This window comes from Zosterops lateralis (genome assembly GCF_965231275.1).
Source record: "Zosterops lateralis genome assembly, chromosome: Z".
Classification (NCBI taxonomy): domain Eukaryota; kingdom Metazoa; phylum Chordata; class Aves; order Passeriformes; family Zosteropidae; genus Zosterops; species Zosterops lateralis.
This window is the reverse complement of record NC_139800.1, coordinates 80,858,925-80,878,520: the sequence shown is the minus strand read 5'-3', so window position 1 is coordinate 80,878,520 and position 19,596 is coordinate 80,858,925. Positions and strand designations below refer to the sequence as shown.

At 52.8% G+C, this 19,596-nt stretch overlaps 1 protein-coding gene across 1 annotated transcript in view; it reads left to right on the top strand.

The window, feature by feature from the left end:
* Positions 1–563: 563 nt before the first annotated feature.
* The window catches only part of LOC310922675 (ephrin-B1), a 47,375-nt gene continuing 28,342 nt past the window's right edge, over positions 564–19,596 (top strand). Inside the window, exon 1 of the mRNA XM_083883410.1 lies at positions 564–2,677. Coding sequence (XP_083739536.1) covers positions 2,562–2,677 — 116 coding nt within the window. The 5' untranslated portion in view covers positions 564–2,561. The remainder of the gene's footprint in view (positions 2,678–19,596) is intronic.

Sequence of the window (19,596 nt, the reverse complement as noted above, 5' to 3'; positions counted from 1 at the left end):
AGGGCAGGGAAAGAGGGAATGGGCAAGGAATGGCCAGGAAGAGCAGGAATGCCCCAGAAGCAGTTAAGGAGAGGGCAGGGAATGGACAGGGAGAGCCAGGACCAGGCAGGGAACGGACAGCGAGAGCAGGAATGGGCAGGGAATGGGCAGAAAGAGCCAGGAAGAGCCAGGGAATGAGCCAGGAGCGGGCAGGGATCCAAGGCCCCTCTCCCAGGACACAGCTGGCCACTCAAATTTATTAAAAAAGAAAATAAAAATCACATTTTTGGATGGTTTTCCTCTTCCGTCCCCAGGTGTTTCCCTCTCCTTTGGATCAGGATGGCTCCAAGACCCAAATCCAGCTGTTCCCTGTGTCCATGGAGCCCTCACACCTCATGTGTCACCCCCAGCTCGGGGTTTTCATGGAAAACACAGAAAAATCAAGTTTAAAACTTTGAATTTTTAATAAGTTTTACTAATATGGAGCCAATCTGACCCTTATTGTATATAATTTTTTAAAAATAATTTTCTCAATAGAAACAGAACTGACTCTGCCATTTTTTTAAACATTTTTGAGCCTTAATATGAATTATTTTAATAAAAAACTGAAGGGACTTGGGGGGGTTTGGTTTATTTTTGTACTCCAAAGTGACTTTTTTGTTTGGTTTTCAATTTTCTCAACGCAAATGAAAGCGACGCCAAAATTTGTTGGTTTATTTTTGTAGCAGAGAGGAGCTGACTTGAGTGTTTTTTTTTTTTTTTTTTTTTTTTTTTTTTTTTTTTTTAATTTCCTTAATAAAAAGTGAGCAGACTCACCGGGTGGGGGGTTTTATTTTATTTGGTTTTTATTTTATTAATAGAAATTAAAACAACTCCAAAGGGGTTTATTATTGTTCTTGTAATAGAAAGTGAAGTGACTATAAAGATTTTCTTAATAGGAAGAAAATTAATTCTGGATTTTGGCTCCTCCCTCCCCATGGCCCAACTAAAAAAAAAAATTAAAAAATTACAAAAACTCCAAAAAGTCCAGAACACATTAAAAAAATTGCCACGGAAATAAATTAAAAACAAAAATCCCCACTTTAAATAAAAATTTAAAAGAATCCCCAAACCACTCAAAAATAAAAGAAATATTTAAAAAATTAAAAAAAAAAAAAGAAGAAAACCTCCAAATTATTCTGGAAAAAAGAAAAAGATATTAAAGTGAAGTTCTGAAGGATTAAAAAAATCAAGAAAGCTTTGAAAAAAAAATTAAAAAAAGAGAAAAACTAAAAACCATCCCAAACCTCAAAAACCCCTAAAAAACACCAAAGGGAAAAAAAAATCAAGAAGATTTAAAAGATTTTAAAAATGTAAAAACCTAAAAAATCCAACCCAAAACCTTCAAAGAATTAAAAAGAAAATAAAAAAATGGTGAAAACTTCAAAATACTAAAAAAACCCCCAACCCAATCAGAAAACTGAAAAAATACATGAAAAAGGAAAGTTTTAAAAGAGTTTAAAAAAATAAAAAATCTGTGAAAAAAAATTTAAACTCTGCAAAAAAGTTTAAAAATCCACAAATCTTAAAAAAAAAAAAAAAAGTAAAAGGAAACCCCAAAAGGTAAAAAAAAAAAATCTTTAAACAAAACCAAAAAAGTCAGAAATTAGTTAAAAACCCTCAAAAAAGTAAATAAAAAGTAAAATCTTTTTAAAAACTGAAAAAAGTTTAAAAAACTGAAAAATTCTAAAAAAATCTCCAAAACTTTGAAATATCTTTAAAAGAAACCCTCAAAAAAAGTTAAAATACTTTTAAATCTTTGAGAGACCCTCCAAAAAGCCAAAAAAATTGAAAATCTTTATTAAAAAATGGGGAAAAATTAGCAAAACCTTTGAAAAACCCTCAAAAAAAAAAAAAAAAAAAAGAAAAAACAACAAACCAACCACCACAACTTAATTAATTTTGTTTTAAAGTTAAAAATTTAAATACTCTCCAATCCGCTGGAAAAAAAAGTCCCAAACCGGTCAAACCCCTTTAAACCCCTCCCAATCCCGGGATTTTATGGAATATTTCGGTTCCGTCCGGGCTTGACGCACAGCCGGCGGCGTCCGCTGGGAGGCGCTGTAGGACCGCGGCTGAGGGGGAGGGCGAGGCCAAGCGCGGCTCGCCGCGGGGGGGGTGACGGGCTCGACGGGGATGGGTTCGGGCCGGTGGGGCGCCCATACCGGCGCTCTGCCAGCTCGTCCCCAACGCTGTCGCCTCTTCACCCTCCCCCCGGTAACCCGGTAGCAACGGCCTATAACCGGGGAGGGGGGGCATTAAAAAAAAAAAAAAAAAAAAGGAAAAATCCTCCGCTCTCCCCTTAAGAACCCTTAATGGGCGTGCCCTCCCGCAAGGCCCCCCCCGCTCCGCTCAGCCATTGGCCGTCCGTCCGGGCTGTCCGCGCCGCTGCCTGCGCGGAGGGGTAGAGCGGCTGCCGCGGCGGGCGGCGCCTCAGTCGGTGCGGGGCGGGCGGAGGCGGCGGGTAGGGAGCGGAGCGGGAGGAGGCGGCGGCGGAGCGTGATGGGCGCCTGACGCCCGGCCCGTCCCGCCGCCGAGGGACGATGGCGCGGCCCCGCGGCGGGCGGTGGCTGCTGGGTGTACTGCTGGCCCTGTGCCGCCTCGCCGCACCGCTCGCCAAAAGCCTGGAGCCGGTGTCGTGGAGCTCCGCGAACCCCAAGTACGTGCGGCGAGAGAAGGGGCGGGGGGGGGGTCGGGAGGGACGCGCCTTGAACCCCCCGCGGGGAAAAAGGCACCGAAACCGCGTTCTAAATGCGAATTTAAGGGAAACAGCGAGGTTTTGAAGGAAAAATCTCGGCTGGAGGCTGCGGGCGGCGGACGGAGCGACCCCCGGCTGAGGACGGACCCGCGGCGTCGCGCTGCTTTTCGTACAAAAAAAAACCCCTCCTTTCCTTTTCTTCCCCCCCGTTTTTAACTATGCTTTTACTTCTCCCAGGTTTTCCTCTCTTGAAACCCGTTTTTATTTTTGAGAAACAGGTTTTGTTTCTTGATTTTTAATTTTTTTTTTCATTTTTCACGCCTTTTTTTTTTCCTCTTTTTTTTTTTTCTTTTTTTCTTTTCTTTTTATTTATTTATTTTTTTTTTTTTTTTCCGGATCGCCGCTTTTCCTCCAGCGTTTGGATTTATTACCTTTTCTTTTTTTTTAATTATTATTAATTTTTTTTTTTTTTTTTTTGGGTTTTCTCATCCGAAATCAGCCGCGGAGGAAGGCGAGGGGATTCATTCCGCCTCCACCTCGGGCTGGGATCGAACAAAGCGGGCGGTGGGGCTGCTCCGCCCGTACAGGCGGCTAAACTGTATAAATTTATGTGTTTTTATATATAAATCTGTGGATGTGGACGCGGCTGCCGTGCGGGAACAATGTGAAGGGTCGGGAGGAGGAGGAGTGGGGGGTGTTCGGTCGCCCCTGCGCCAGGGCTGGTGGTCAGGATGGGTCGGTTGCCTTTGCTCGGCTTTATCTTGTACATCGTGGAATGTTTATTTGTCTTACCTCTTTCTCCCTTCAAAAAAATTCCTGCTTTTAGCCTGCTTTTTTTTTTTTTTTTTTTCTTTTTTTTTTTTCCCCACTACACTTCTCAAGGCAAAAAAAAAAAAAAAAAAAAAAAAAAAAACAAAAACCAAACCCAAAAATAATCCAAAGAGTTTTTGAGGGTTGGAAAGAACTGAAACGATTTGGACAACCTTCCTGCCTGGACACGTATTCCAACCAAATGTTTTTTTCCTTGGTTTCTCGGTGGGGAAGAATTAACTTTGAAGGCACACTTTGTGTGTCCCCAGCTCTGGAAGCGCCGGGACGGCGGCTCCGTCACTTCGCTCTCCTCCGTGTGTTTTTTCCTTTCCTTTCTTTGGGAGTTGTGTCAGTTGGCTGGGAGCAGAGAGAGCCTTTTCCCTCGGGAATTGCCTCGCTGAATCCGTGAGCTTGGCGAGGGGCAGGCAAATTGCTTCCATAAAATAGAGTTTTTATTTGGGAAAACGCAGCTAGAAGGGAAGGCGGCTCCGGCTTGGTGGTGGAGGATGCCATGTCACCCCTTGTGCCTTCCTTATCCTGGGTTTTCCTTAAGCTGCTGAGGACTGGGAGCTTGGGAGGAGGCCGTGGTCATCGGCTGGCACAGGGGTGACACTCCAGGACTTCCCACTGAGCCCAGGAGTGGTGGCCTTGGAGTTGTGCTTCCCTGCTGGGGTGTCCAGGGGGAGCTTGAGGGGTTCCTTGGCTTTTCTTGGTGGTTTTCTGCTCCCAGTTTTTGCAGCTCAGTGGTTTCTGCTTTTGGTTCACCCCTAGTTCAGAGCTCAGAGATTGTCTGGATTCAGTTTCCCCTCAGTTCGGATCTCGATGGTTGTCCACTCTGAATTCCCCCTGAATTCAGGGATTGGGGTTTTCCACCCTTGGTTTCCCCCAGTTTAGAGCTCAGAGTTTGTCTGCTTCCAGTTTTCTCCCAGTTAGCGTCCCATTGGTTGCCCACTCTCTGTTCTCACCAAATTCAGACCTTAGTGTTTGTCTGCCTGCAGTTCTCCCCCAGTTTGGAACTCGGTGCTTTTCCACCCTCAGTTCTTCCCCAGTTTGGAGCTTGGTGGTTGCCCACTCTCTGGAATTCTCTGGGAATTTGGAGTTTGAGTATTGTCTGCTCTCGGTTGTCCACGGATTTGGAGCTTGGAATGTGCCATCTTGTGTGGTGCTGCTCCTGTGGGTGCTTCCCCATCCCTGTATCCCCACAGGGACAGGAGGGAGTGGGAAGCGCCCAAAACGTCGGCGTTTCCACCCAGGAATGGCTCTGCCGGGACATGCACAGGCAAAGCCCATTGTAGTGTTTTGCCTTGGTGAGGACTTTCGGGGCCCGGCCGTGATCCCACTCAGATCCCTCCAGTCTGTGCCCCCGTGGAGTGACCCCCGATCCTCGTGTCCGGGATCCGTCTTTGGGCTCCGTCCCTTTCTTTCCCAGCTCTGCCTTTGCTGGCTGCGTGGCATCAGGCAGAGCCTCCTCAAGCTGCTCCCAGCAAGCCCAGTTGAGGAAACCAGTCTGGGAATTGGTGTGCTGGGCAAAGTCCAGCTCCAGCTGGAGGAAAAATCATGCTCCTGGTTGAATTGGGATTATGTTCCAGATAGATCCATAAAAACCCTTTGCCACTGTGCTTGGGCTTCCAAGCCCCTTCCTGGGGCAGTGCCGGGGCTGTGCCAGCCCCCATCCTACTCTGCTGCGCTTTAGCTCTTGTTTTTAGAGTAAAGAGAGCTAAAGCCCTTAAAAATAACATGGCTAAGTGGAATTTTCCAACGGATCCGAGGAGCAAGCGTGGTGCTCCGGGTCTGGCCGGCCTCTGCACGGTTGCTGTAAATAAGGAAAATATTTTCCTGCCCTTTCTGGGCAGCTGGGAGCTGTGGGCTGCAGCTCCACCAGCGGGTCTGAGGCTCCTGGTGTTATCAGAGGGATGCTGATAACACATCTGATAGATGGAATGATTTCCTAATCAAGTTAAGTCAGGCTTAAGCCGTGTGCTAGGTTGGGAAGGTCGGCTCCTGGGTGTGTGTCCCAAAGCCAGCGTTGAAATCATCACCCGCTCCCCACTGTGAGGATGCTGGGTCTCAAAAGGGAAAAAAAAATAGGTCTAGGAATGGTTTTGTTGGAAAAAGTGATAATTGTCTCAAACCTGTGCTTGGGATGAGCTCACCCTCTGAGTCTGCTTTCCCTGGGATGCCTGCAGAGCCCTTTGGAAGGGGGCTTGGAGAGGCAATATGGCTTTAATTTATTCCATCGTGTCCAAGGGGGGCTTTGGGGAAAGTGCTTCTGGGATTTACTCGTCCCCTTTGCTGCGCAGCTGGGGAGCGGTGGGAGCGTGCTCTCCTTGGACAGCCGGGAATTGCCGGAGGAATTCTGGCTAAATCCTTTCTCAACTCCCTTGGCTGTAATTTGGGAGAAATATTGACCCTGGTGGGCTCCTGTACCGACCATTAAAGGGAAGCTTTCCTAATAAAATATGGTTTGGAAAATTCATTTCAGGCTGGAATTCACCTCCCCAGAAAGTATTTTAATAAGGAGGTGGGGGAAATGGGACACATCATCCATGCGGCTCCGGAGAATGGCTCCTTTCGCCTCTGCTTTTCCCTCTTCCCCTTCCAGAAAGTTTTGCTCAGCTCTGAACTTGTTAAAAACCAAATAAATGCATTTATTTAAGAAAAAAAAAAAAAAAAAAAGGCGAGGGGAAGAGGGGAAGAAAAAAAAAAACACCAGACAAAAGTCTAATCCTTCGTGGTATTTTTATTCTGCCTTTAATGACATGATGGTGTCCCATGGAATTCCATAAGCGCTGGGGTTGAAGCCTGGCAGATCTTTGCCTCTTTTAATGCCATTTTACGAGGGACAAAGTGCTTGCGGGAAGGCTGTTTCCGAGGGGAAAGGCTGGCCTGGAGCTCTGGAGCGGGGGGCTCGCACTTGTCGGAGCAGATGGAATGGGATTACAGGAGCTGTGGGCGCAGGAGGGGCTTCGCCGTGTCAGGATTTGGGAAATAGGGAAAACTCGCTGCTTATTTTTAATGGAAAGTCATTGCTGGCTTATAGAGACTCGCCTTTCCTGAGGCTGAGGAGGTGGGGAATGGCTTTAAGCTAAAAAGATGGGAAGTTTAGGTTGGATACTGGGAAGAAATTCTTGGCTGTAGGGATGGGGAGGCCCTGGCACAGGTTGCCCACAGAAGCTGTGGCTGCCCTATCCCTAGAGTATCCAAGGCCAGGCTGGATGGGGCTTAGAGCAACCTGGGAGAGTGGAAGGTGTCCCTGTCCATAGCAGGATGTGGGGCTGAACAGGCTTTAAGTTCCCCTCCCAACCCAAACCATTCCAGGATTTATGGTTCTGTGTTCCCATCAAGAGTCCCATGGCTCCCGTGTGCACCTTAGTCTTTCCAGGGCTTTGCTCTATGTCCGAAGGCTGGCTTGGGCAAAAACTGGACAGCCTGCTTTCCACTTGGAGTTTCCCTTTGGAATGGAGGGGACCCTTTGCTGGGTTCCAGGCCTTTGGGAGCCCTCCCAGCTCCTGCTCCCACAATGCAGAACCCCCTCCGTGCCCAGCCCACATTTCACTGGAGGCGTTTTCCCTCTCCCTGTGCCAGGGGGAAAGGAGCACCCAGGGCTCCTTGCAGGTCGTTTGGGAATGACTTCATTAACTTAAATTAAAAAAAAGGGGAAGGCAGGGCTGCGGCTCTCGCAGTAGCCGGGTAAATACCGCTGGATTCCATAAAATGAATTTAACTGCTTCCTTTAAAAGAAAAAAAGAGCCGTGATGGGGTGGCTGATTGATTGTAAAAGGAGCCAGAGCTTTCTCCGGAGCAAAACAGCTGCTGCAGCTCCTTGGATCTGCCTGGCAGTGGGGCGGGATGGGGCTTCCATGGGGCTTCCCTGCCATTTCTGACTGGGAAGGGCTGGCGGGGGCAGGTGGGGGCTGCTTCCCTCCACTGCACCTGAGCTCCTGTGTTGCTTTGGGGTCTAAGCTGTTCCCTGGAATCCTTATCCCAAATGGGCTGGATGTGGCAGGGTGGGATGTGCTGGTGCCCTTGGTGGTGTGGCCAGGTGGGTTGGGGGTCCATCTGAGCAGCTTCACAAGGTGTTTAGGGGTCCCCCCAAACAGCTTCACTGGGGACTCAGGGGTCCCCCCAAGCCCTGTCCATGTTTTTAGGGATCACGGGGCTCACAAAGAGCCGGAGTGCACGAGTAGCCCCTTGCATGACGTCCGTCAGGAGCTGTTTGGATTGCCTCCTGTAAACCAGAGGCTTAGCAGTGGGGATGATCCCTTGTTTCCATGTAGGATTTGTCTGTCCCAGCTTCCCCCCGGCTTTCCCATAGCTTTGTGCTCGCTGCCCCTGTGGCAGGGCACCTTCTCCTCAGCACAGCAGTGCCTGTGCTGCTGGGAAGACTGTCTGCCCAAGGAGCGCTGGACTCCGGTGGGAAAACATCTTGGAGCGATCAGTAGCACATGCTACTTGGAGTCTGGCAGCTGGAATAGGGTGGGGAGAAACAAAGCTGATTCCGTTCTGTCTCTAATTAATGATTGCTGGGATCGGGGAGCAGGAGCAGGACTCGCTCGGCGCTATCGCAGCGTCACATCTGGGCAGGAATGCACAGCCCGGCTGCAGGGCTTTGTTGTGCAGGGCTGAGGGAGAGCCCAGCTCCTTGCTGCTCTCTCCCGATGCTTTTCTCCTTCCCATCCCCTGCTCTGGGTCGGGCAGTGTGGCAGAGACTCCTGGAGAGCAGGAGGGATGGTGGTGGTGGTCCTCCTGCTCGTGGAGAGTGTTGGTGCTCTCCTGGCATCCTTCTGGAGGGGTTTTCTTGCCCCTCCTGGGTTGTCTCTTGCTTCATCACCAGCTCATGGCTGTGCCACAGCTTCAGGATCCCATCTGTGGTTGGAGCCCTGCTGGTCTGCCCCAGGCTTTGCTGAACCTCTGGATTCCCTTTCCAGTTGGAGCATCAGAGCTCAGCTCATGGCTGTGCTGGAGCCTTGAGGTCCTACCTCTGGTTGGAGCAGTGGTACTTGGCTCATGGAGTCTCAGGATCCCATCTCTGGTTGGAGCCCCAATGCTCTGCTCATGGCTGAGCCTTGGAATGCTGGCACTCCAGGCTCCCCAGCCTGCCCAGGCTTGGTCCCAGAGGAGTCGGACAAGCCGGGGCTAAGCGTCCTGCTCAGTGAGGCTGGGTTTGTGCACAGTGGGGTTTTCCTGGCCCCTGCGCTTTCATGGAGCAGGTTCTGCTGGAGCTGGAGCAGGGGCTGCGGGCGATCCCCGGAGCGCAGCTCAGGGGCCTCCAGTCCCTCCTCCCTGGAGGATGAGGGGACAGGTTTGGGGGGTTCCTCGTGGTGTTGCAGTGAGCAGTGGCTTCTCTGTGAGCTCTCCCTGCCGGAGCCCCCGAGCGGGATCCGAGCCGGCTCAGGTGCCGGCGTGGCAGTGCCGCCCCGGCCGAGCTGAGCTGAGCTGAGCAGCTGCACTTCAAAAATGCCAGCTATTTATAACCCTGGCTCGGCTGCTCGGGAATAACCTTTTCCTACCCACAGCCGACCCTTCCCAGGTGGACTGCTTGCCCTTTCTGAGGCCGTGGGGCCGGGCTGCTCCAGGGGGGCTGTGTAAGGGCAGAGCTGGGGGTTTGGTTGGTGTCCAGCCGTGAGCTCTCCTCCATGTTTTTCAAAGGCTCTATGCCTCTGTGGTGCTGTGCCTGCAGAGAGATCCACGTGTGCCATGTCTGCTGGGGCTGGGCTGTGGTGGGAAGCTCGGAGTCACCTGGTTTGATGTGGATTGGCCTCTGCTGGTGCCAACGTGGAGGTGCGGGGGTGGGATACTTGGGAGACACCACACAAGCTGTCCCAGCTCCTTCTGTCCCAGCACCTTCTGGCCAGAGTTTGGGAAGTTCAAAGCCCTGGAGTGGGTGCCCTCCCTAGCTGGGGGTCCTGGCGGGTTTTGGTGGCACCCAGGCCTGCGTCACTGCTGGTGATGGGACAGGAACATCCCACTTCCCAGCAATCCCTTTCCTTGCCCCTGGCATCCTGCCAGGATGAGCCTGGCCCTGTGTACTGGTTACCCTGCCTGGCTTCTGCCATCCCACCTCTTCTGAGTAGGTACTTTGGGAAAAGCAAAGTGCCATTTCATGGCTTATGAGCTACAAACCCCCTTACACCATTCCCATTGATCCCAGAGTGTGTCCATGTTTTCCCACTCATTAGGCTGGGAAGTGTCTGCGGTTCCTCACGCGGGGCTGAGGCTCGGCGCCATCTCCTCTTTGCCACCGATTTTTCTCTTTTAATGGATTTCTGAAAGGTGGGAGCACGGCCTGGTGTGCGGGTTGGCAGGCAGGGCTGGCAGCCTCGGGATGTGGAGGGATGCGGGGATGTGCTGGTGCTGGGCCCCGCGCTCTTTGTCTGGGCTTGCTGTAGTATCGCAGCCAAACGTGAGAGGGAGGGACGCAGCCCCTGCTCCTACTGAGATTTCGGGGGGCAATTTCTCAGTGGGGTCTGGAAGGGGAATGGGCACAAAGGCAGTGCCCCGTTAAGGCAGGGTGGCCGGTGTTCCCGTGCGGGGGGTCGGGCAGCTCCCGGTGCCGGCAGGGATCCCGGTGTGCCCTGCCCACGGCCGGCCGGGAGCATATGGAAAGGATCTGGGTGTAATATCCCGGGCTGCTCCGCGGCTTTGCTGAAGAGGCCACTTCAGCAGGGGACGCGGCGTGGTTAGTCCTCCCAGCTGACACATCCCAGGCCTTCCTCCGACTTGAAAGAGCTTGAGTTAGCCTTTGAATCTGAGGATTTATAGCCCTTTTAGGCCTCTCCAATAAAAGCACGGCTCCCTCCTCAGACAGAGCCCACCATCTCCCTCCTCCGGGCTCATTATCCTGGGGATTTGTGTTGCTTGCTCTCGCTCTGTTGTTCGCTGCTGCCGCTTTCTTCAGATGTGTGGCCGAGAACTTCAGAGCAGAAAAGCCGAGCTGGAGCAGCTATGGGGTCCAGGATGGAGCAAGCATGGATCACCACATCCAGTGGTGTTCCCAGAGGAGAACCCTTATCTGCCGCTGATACCTTGCAGCTGGGGAGCAGCAGTGCCTCTTTGTTCCGTGTGTTCCCTCAAGGATTGTGAGCAAACCAGGATGAGTTCCTGTTGCATGTAGAGAGGCTTCAAGTGAGTGCCTGCTCCATGTGTCCATCCCATCTTCCTCATCCTGACACATGTGGACACCCTTAGCCCCACAGATTTCTGCTTTCTAGAGGCCCCTCAAACCTCAAACTGTTTAAAGGGAGGCTTAGGAAAGAGGCCAGAGAAACGACATAGTAATTATTGTATTACAAATTGTTTCCTTTAATGGGCCCTGTCGGATCGCTCAGTCTGCTAAACACATTGTGCCCTCCCCCAGCCCCTTCCCACTGCTCCAGCCTCCCCTCAAAACCCCAGCCTGCTAGAAAATTCCTCCTGGTGAGGAGCTGGGGTGGCGGGATGAGGGATGGGGCTGTGTGTGCACCCACCTGCTCCCTTGGTTCTCCACTTGTGAAGGGAGATGGGGTGGCTCTGCTTCCAAGTGGGGATCCTCTCCCTGCAGGTCCCTGCCTATTCTCCATGCTCTGGAGGTTTGTGCTGCCCTGGATGTTGCGTATTCCAAGGGCCAGTGGCTGGTGGCACCCCTAGCTGAGTCTCAGGGCTTATGGACATTGACTCAAAACCCTCTTGCTGTGCTCCCTCCTGTTCTTTCCTGGCGTTCCTGGCGGAGGCTCCCAGGCAGCTTTTTGGCAGCTCCCAGCCCCGAGGGCTGCGGGGTGTAAGGAGAGGAGCCACCAGCGGCTCTGTGAATTTTTTCGTTGCCCCCCAAAGAATGAACGTGTTGGAATTAGGCAGCAGGTTACGTTTCTTCAAGGCCAGGCAGCAAATATGTTTTAAATTTGGCAGCCAACAGCGGAGAACGGGTGGGAGAAATTTTCCAGGTATTGCGTTACACTTTCCCCTGAAAGGGCTCTGCTTTGGGGCTGGGGATTAAAGGGAGGAGGGGGACCCCCTCCCTTTCACGTACTCGCAGCCCTGCTCGGAGGGTGCTGGGGCTGGGGTGCCCTCCCTGGGTGCTGCCAGTCCTGGGTGCTGCCCGCCCCGGGGGATGCCCATCCCGGCTGAGTCAGGCCCTGCTCGGGGCAGAGCTGCGCTCCGGGGGATGATCGGGATTAATTTTTGGGCTTCCTCCCTCTGGGTGCGATGGGAAATTTCCAGCGTGCTCTGGGCACCGCCCCGGCCTGCCGGGCTCTGCCTGGCCCCCCTCCCCTCCTCTCCTGTCCTCCTGTGATGTCTTTAATAAACGCTTTATGCAACAGCAGACCTGGGATCCACTCCCAGCACGGACCTGGGGCTTGGCCAATTAGTCAATTATTTCAAAAGAAGAAATTAAAAAAAAAAAAAAAAAAAAAAAAAAAAAAAAAAAAAAAAAAAAAGATGAAATGTTGTTTTTGTAAGGGGAGGTCTGGGCCATGGCTCAGCCAGCAGCCCCTCTCCTGTGGGAAGAGCTGGGGTGGGGGAAGATGGGGAAGCTCTGCACAGCCCCTCCCTCAGTGACCACAGCCTGCAGTCGTTGAATTCCCTCATACCTCATATCCCTCTGGTGTCCCCCCATGTCACCAGGACAGGGAGCTGCCCCTCACACCAAGCAAGGAAGGGGGTCTTGGCAGCTGCCTGTGTCCCCTGCACCGGGCTGTCCCTCCCAGCCTGTCCCTTGTCCCTGGGCAGCCAGGTGGGTGGTCCATGAGTGTCCATCCCTGCTGGAGCTGGCACTGGTGCATCCCATTGTTCCCAGCTTCCTTCGCTAGGGAGGAGGAGGAGATGCTTCCCCGGGAGGTGGGAAGGGCTGTCCCAGTGCCACTGGGGATACACAGCCCCCTTCCCTCTCACTGGGCCGAGGAGGCCTTGGCTGGATTGGGGTTTTAGGAAGGCGCTGGGAGGTGTGAAGGGCTGGAGGCAGCTGGAATTTCCCCTTCAGCTGTGTTTGGGTTTAAGACTTGTATTATTCTTCTTTCATGGAAATTTTGCAAGGCTGAGATCTGGCTGTGCATCCCAGCCAGTCTGTGCTCCCCTTTTCCTGTGACCCCCTTTCCCTGTGCCCCCCTTCCTCTGCCCCCCATTAGCAGTGCCTCGGCTCAGCTAATTACTGAAATAATTGAGGCAGCAACATCCTGGCAAAGCAGTGGAGGGAGGGGAAAGGAGAGGAGGGCCCCTTGTGCTTTCTGGACCCCCAGCCCTCTCCCACTGCTCTGTCCTTTTCAGCTTTGTGCCTGCTGCTCATTTAATGGCAGTAGAAGAGCTTTTTCCTATTTTCCTTCTTTTTTTTACTTCTTTGAGCTACAGGAAAACTTGCTGGGGGTAGAGGATGAAGGAAAGTCTGCTTGTGTTGCTTTGGCTTGGCATTCCCTACCTTCAGTGAGCAGTTCTGGGATGCAGGGATGGGGAGGGGTCCCACAGGAGTCCATTCCCAGGAGCGGCTCCCGATCCTGGTGAGGTTTAATGCTTGATTCTGCTTTTGATCTCTGCCCTGACTTGGTGAGTGCTGGGTGCTGTTCCCTAATTATCCCATTCATGTGGGGCTGTGCTGGGTATTTGTTCTCACCCAGTCTCTCCAGAAGAAAAACCCACCCTGTGAGGGCGTGTGCGGGGCGGGGGAGTCCACGTGCTTTCCCAGACCACGGAGGAATCCTCCAGGCTCTCCATATAGCCCTGGGTGCTCCCACCCACGGCAGGCAGTTTCATGCTCCCTGCCTGATTTCATAACATCCAAGAGAGGCACGAAAGTCTTGGTGAACCACCTCCCTCTGCTGCGTGTGGGGCTCGTGGGCTCAGGAGGGTGGGCAGGGGTGCCCCTGTTTTAGGTGCTGGGGGTTTGTTGGATGTGCCAGCCAGCTGGAAAAACCCTGGTGCCCATCGGCTGGCCTTTCTTGGCTGGGTTTTCCTTTTAGGATGCAAGCTACATGTTGTTCCTGAGCATGGATGAAGATGAGGACAACGCCAAAGAGAGTGCAGGGCTACCAGGCCTGGGGAGGGGGTGTTCAAGGTGGTGGGGAAGGGCTGTGGGAGCCTCCTGGCTCCTGCTCTCCTAGACAAGGCCTGTTCCTCCTTGTTTTTCCTCTTTGAGGATGAAGGCACGTGGGTTGAGGATGGAAACACATGGTTGAGGCTGGAGGCGTTTAGTTTAGGATGGAGCACATGATTTGAGGATTCAATTGCATGGGGTGCGTTGGAGGCACGTTGACCATCCCACGGAGCTCCCAGAAGGTCATCCATGCCTGTAAAACAGTTGGAGGTTTTGGGGGCATCAAATTCGGAAGTAGAGTGTTGGAAGTGCTGCAGCATCATACTAGGACAAAGGCAAGGGAGACAAATTGTATTCCTCCTCTGAGTGGGCTTTTTCCTTGAGGTGCCTACAGGTGCCTGTCCCTGCTGTGCCCAGTTCTCCTGTGACCTGGCAGGAGGAGCCTTGCCCATCCTGCACTCCATCGGGAAAGTCTCCACTGCCTTGTTGAGCTGAGGGAGAAAAATCCCTTTCCTGGTTTATGACAGAGAGCTTGCTGATACTGGGAATGGTTCCTTACAAAAGGAGTGGGTGACAGATACAAGAGCACTGGGATAATTGCTTCCAGATGCTGCCTCCCCTTGTCTCCGGGGCTGTGTGTGTTCCAGCGTCCTGCCAGCTCCAGTGAGCGAAACCAGGGAGTCATCCCAAAAAACAGGGCTGTCTGGAGCAGTGTCAGACAGCTCAGAATGCAACGACTCCTGATGTCACCCCAGCTGCTGGTGGCCGGTGTGATCCCGTGTGGCTGCGGAAACAGGTCGGCTCGCAGGGACCCTCCCAGTTCTGCCAGCCCCTGAGCTGGGGCTTCAGGAGGAATGCCGAGTGCCGCGGGGCTGGGATACGCTCTGGAATTGGCAGCGCCGGCCGCATTGTGCGCGGCAGGCGGCTCTCCCGGATCCTGCCTCCCCTCGTGCCATAAACACGGCGTTTTTGGCATCTGGGCTTTCTTGCAGAGAAGCCTGGTTGCTGCAGCAGCAGCATTAATGATTATTTATTGGCTCTTAATGCCGAATAATGTCAACATCTGGCTGACGCAGCACACGCATCCCTCACTCCGTGAGGCGTCTCTGAGCGCTCGGCGTTGGGTTGGCGTTGGGTTGGCGTTGGGCTTGTGCGCTTTAGGAATTAGAAGGTAGCAAATGGTGGGGTTGTTTGGGTACTCCCCTGAAGGGACAGATTCTTGAAGGGCTTTGGTGCTGACCTTCTCCTTAATTGCTGCTCTGCGGCGCCGGCAAGACCAGCTCAAAGGGAGCAATGAAGCGTCGGCACCGGCGCTCGGCCCAGGGCCCCGCCAGGGGAATGCTGCTCCCTCCCTTCTGCCGGGATGGTGCCTCTCTCCATGGGATTCCCTGTGCCTGCCAGCTCAGAGCCCCACTCATAACACCTGTGTTAAGGTTACCATTCTAACCTTCGTGTACACCAGCAGCTGATGCAGAGTTTTGCCAAGGTAGCTGCCACAGAGGTAGATCCAGCTGATTATAGAGGTACCAGGGAAGAACAGAGAGGAAAATGGCTTTGCCGCATGTTCTTGCTGATGGACACTGGCTTTTTACCTCCTCCCTGCAGCTTTCCCTGCTTTCAGCCCCAGACAGAGCTTGGAGGGAAAGAGAAAGGAAAATGTGAATGGAGGAAAATTTACTTCTCCTCTGATTCCTGTGTGGCTTCTGAAGGTGAGAGTTGAGTCACTTTGGCTGGAACCAGCTCAGCAATTCCACCTCGTCCCCAGAGAGTGTCTGAAGTCACGCAGGGAGAAATAATGCTGGGGGTTAAAAATAGACGCTGACAATAGGAAGGGAGGACTGGAAAAGCTCCGTGTCAGGCAAGGTGGACAGAGCCTGGTGAACGACATTGGAGTTGTGCACTGCTAGAGCTGGGCTTTACTGGGTTAAACTGGAGTTAAATCTCATTTGCACTTGGAACCTGGAGTGGATTTCAGTCTAGGGCTTGCGTGTCCATCCGGCAGCCTGAGGAAAGCACTTCTGCTTTTAAGGGGCTTGGAAAAGTGAGGGGAGGATGTGGCATTGCTGGGGCCAGGGCTGGGGAAGAAAACAGCTCAGTAAATCCACATTGCTGGAGAAGGACAGGTGGGACAAGGCTAGGGCAGAGCTGGATCTGGCACTGGCACCTGTGGAAGTGTTCCAGCTCCCCTGGCATTTTAAAGACTCATCTGCAGAATGAAGCACTTACACTCAATCACTTCGTTTCCAGTTGGGATGTGCGGTTGTGACCAAGCCCAGAGCACTTTGCTGGGGTCTCCCAGTGCCACCAGCGTCCTCCGTGCTGGGAGCAGGGTGTGCAGAGTGCTTGGCTGGGGACAGCAGAGCAGGATGGTGGCTCCTGCAGCCCTTAGACGAGGCTTTTGTTGAAGCTCACTGAAACCATCTGTGGCCACCGGAGCCCGAGCAGAGCCGCGGGCGACAGCGGAGGCTGGGGCAGTGAGTGCCCGTCCCCGCGGAGGGGACACGGCCAGCGCTGTCCCCCGGGGCGGCCGCCAAGCAGCAGGCGGGAGGAGATGGGGTCACAGCTCCCGCTGGAGCGGGACCAGAAGCGATTCCGGCTTCTCTCTTAGTTTCCAGCTCTTTTCTTTCTCTCCTGTTCCTTTCCCGCTGGCAGCGCGCTCGGCCCTCTCCTGGTGCTGCGAGGACAATGGGGCTGCGAGGTGGGGCGGGAGGGGGACGGAGATGAAAGGGGAAAAGTAAAATCGAAGCATGTCTGGAAGGGCATTTTGATGTAAATGGGACTTTTTGATAGACTTTGAGAGACACCGGCAGAAAGGGCACCGGCCCCCTTCGGCGCGCTGAGCTCCGGGCTCAGCTCTTTCATTTCCTCAGGAAAAGGGCATTTTTTCCACCTCCTGTTGGGTGCAGCCACGGTTCCTCCTGGTCCTCTCCGCCCCCATCGCTGCCCGTGCCCTGGTGTGGAGCCCTGTGTGCGTGTCGTAATGAATGAACTCCAATAACCGGAGCCCCTGTTCAGATGGTGAAAGCAGTGGCTGAAGCTCAGGAAGGGGAGAAGGCTGCTCACAGCCCATGGGCGTCCGGGAGGGCCCAGCTCCATCCCACCTTCCTCCCCCCGGGCAGCTCCCTGAAACCTTCCCCCTCCCCGGGGAGGGCGCGCGTTTGATCCGCTCACTTGCTTTTCATCCCAGCCTTTGTCCTTGGCACCGTCTCGCAGCTCTCGCGTGTCGGTGGAGATGTGGCCTCACCGTGAGTCATCCTCCTTCCTTTCTGCTGCTGTTTTATTTTTCCCTTTTCCTTCTCCTAAGAGAGCACTTAGTAAAAGGAAGCAGCGCATTCATCCAGGAAACGGGAGCACAACAAACGCCTGCCGTTTATCCTTTCAAAGGCGTCTCCCTTGAGCTGTTGCTGCTGCTGTGACAGGCTGGGGAGAGAGGCAGCTGCCGATGGGGGGCCCGGGGATGCTCTCCTGTGCATTGTCCCCGAGGTGCCTGGTCCTGCCTGGCCACGGGGGGCACTCGGGGGGTCAGGCCGGCAGCTCCTGACCCTGCCAAGGTGGGAGGAGGAGAAACGAGGACAGAGCTGCTCCCTGGAGAGAAGTCTGACAGGTCGAGGGGCTGGGAGGGGGGGGCCAGGAAGGTCGGTCGGAGCCGGCATCCGTGTCCCTGTGCTGGCACTGGGGAGCCCAGGAGGGGCCCTGTCACTTCTCATCTCCGAGTTGTCGCCTGAGCCCGGGGCTGGGATTGCGTCCTCCCCACACCTCCCCGCCGCTGCCTTCAGTCCTCTCACACACCGGGCTGTCAGCAGCCCAGAATTTACTGCTGGCATAAACCCATCAAAAAGCCAAACTGTTGGTCGGTAAAAATGGCAAAGCAATTGCAGGGAAACTTGTTTCTTCCTCTGACAACTTCTGAGTCAGTCCTTTAATCTCTAATCTAGGTTTATGGTCATTTTATTGAAATGCTGGGCTCTGTGGAAAACTGACATGTATGACCATCATAAACCAGGAGTTATGGGAGCCTGGAATTGCCTTGATGGTCCAAGTGTCTGCAGGAAGCATTTTTAAAATCTGTAATTGGGATTTATTGGCCATTGTGGCTCAAACTGTCAGGAGAAAATAAAATAATCAGCCTGGGATTTTTTTTTCTCCTCTTCAGCTTTTGAGTCTTTCCACATATTCTTAAATCTTTTGGTGCTTTGCGTCTGTGCTTAATTCCCTTTTAATACAGGGATGTGGATGAGAGGAGGGAGCCCAGCCCTCTTGGTGCCCCAGCTCCAGTCCTGGCTGTGCAGGCTTCCTGTGCCCTCCTGCCTCCATGTCCTGCACCTTGGGATGGCTGGGATCTCCTCACTGTCCCATGGGATGTGGTGGTCATGGACACATGGGGGATGTGGGGACAATGGAGCAACAGGCGAGCCTGGAGGAGGCCTCTTGGCTGGTTCCTCATCTGGGGTGGCTGGTTGGATGGATGAGGAGATCTGTGGGTTGGTGAGGTGTTGCTGGAGAGGGATGTATCAGGAAGTGTGTGGTGGGCTGGCACAGGGAGAAGAGACACTCCAGTGTCTTGCCAGAACCTGTGCCAATCAAAGCATCCATTGCCATGGAGTTAAAACATGCCAACACCAGAGCTTGAGGCCAAGGGCACATTTTGTACCAACAGCCCATCTAAGGCAGTGCCACGGAGGGGGGCTGGGCAATGCTGGAACGGGCTGAGCCTCCTTGGTGTTCAACAAACCTCAGGAAGGACTTTGGTGTTTCCCTCTCACTTTCCTTGCTTTTTGGATGTGTTGAACTGACTCACCTTTCGGGGTTTTTCTCCCCAGTCTGTGAATGACACCTGTGCTTTGCCTTGTGCCTGTCCATGTCCAATGGGGCATGGACTCATCCAGGCTATGGATGGCTCTCATCAGTGCTGCCCTTCCCTGGCTTGCTGGTGCAGGATGAACCTGGCAAAACTCCTGCCCCTTCCCCGTTATCTGCCATTCCCAGTTTTCTCTCCATTAACTTGCGACCGCAAGCAACGCCCGGCAGTGCCAGGTCCAGAGCTACCCTGGGATAATCTGCTGGGCTTGATAAATATCTCTGCTTCCATTTTGTTTAACAAATATCTCCTTTAATGGCACAGCTTTTTGTTAAGCTTCCTCGCATTATCATCCCGCTTAATCATGCAGGGTGACTTCTAAAAGTACTTTTTTAAAAAATGCCACTTTTTATCCAGGTTTTAAAATTGAAACTCATTTTTTATCCAGAGGCAGGATATAAATGAGTCTACTAAAATTAGATTAATCCTAATAAGAATGTCAGTTATCATTTCTGAATACATTAATTTTTTTTTTTAAATTTTACATGCCTCTTTAGCTATAATTGCTGGTGTAATTTCTTACACAGACATGGTGTGTCCTCATGGTTGACAGAAATACTTAATGCAATGTCGACACCGCACTAAGTTCCAAATTAGTGTGTTGCAGACACTGCCAATGGTTTGAACTTTCTCCTTAATAAGTTAAAAAAAGAGAAAGGCAAATAAAAAACCACCTTACACGCAAAGAAAGACTTAAATGGATTGAGGGAGCTGGAGTGAAGTGGGATAGTTGGAAGCTAGAGCCCCATGAAGGGCTTTTCTGGGAGAGGGAAGCAAGAAAGGGATGGAGGAGCTGGAGGTCAGGGAGGAGATTTAGGGTCCAGCGAGGGGTTTGTGGGGATGAATCCTGCCGGGGGCTGGCAGCTGCTGGGCAGGATGGAGGAGCTGAGGACTGGGGAGGAGATTTGGATACTGGTGAGGGATTTGTGTGGGTGAGTCCTGTCAGGGGCTGCGGGGCAAGGCAGGGAGGTCCCACAACAGCACTGGCGCTGCTCATTTGGGGTTTTCCCAAGCCAGGATAAAGAACCCCCTTTCCTAGGGGGCACCCAAAACCATTGCTCCAGGGTGGGGGCTGGTCTCTGCTCTCGCAGCTCCGGTGGGTTTGAGGATTGCTCCGTGCTGGGGACTGGGGACCAGCTCTGCCTGCAGAGTCAGTGGGACAGACAGACACCAGCCTTGGAATAAGCTCCTGTTGGATTGGTGGCATCATCC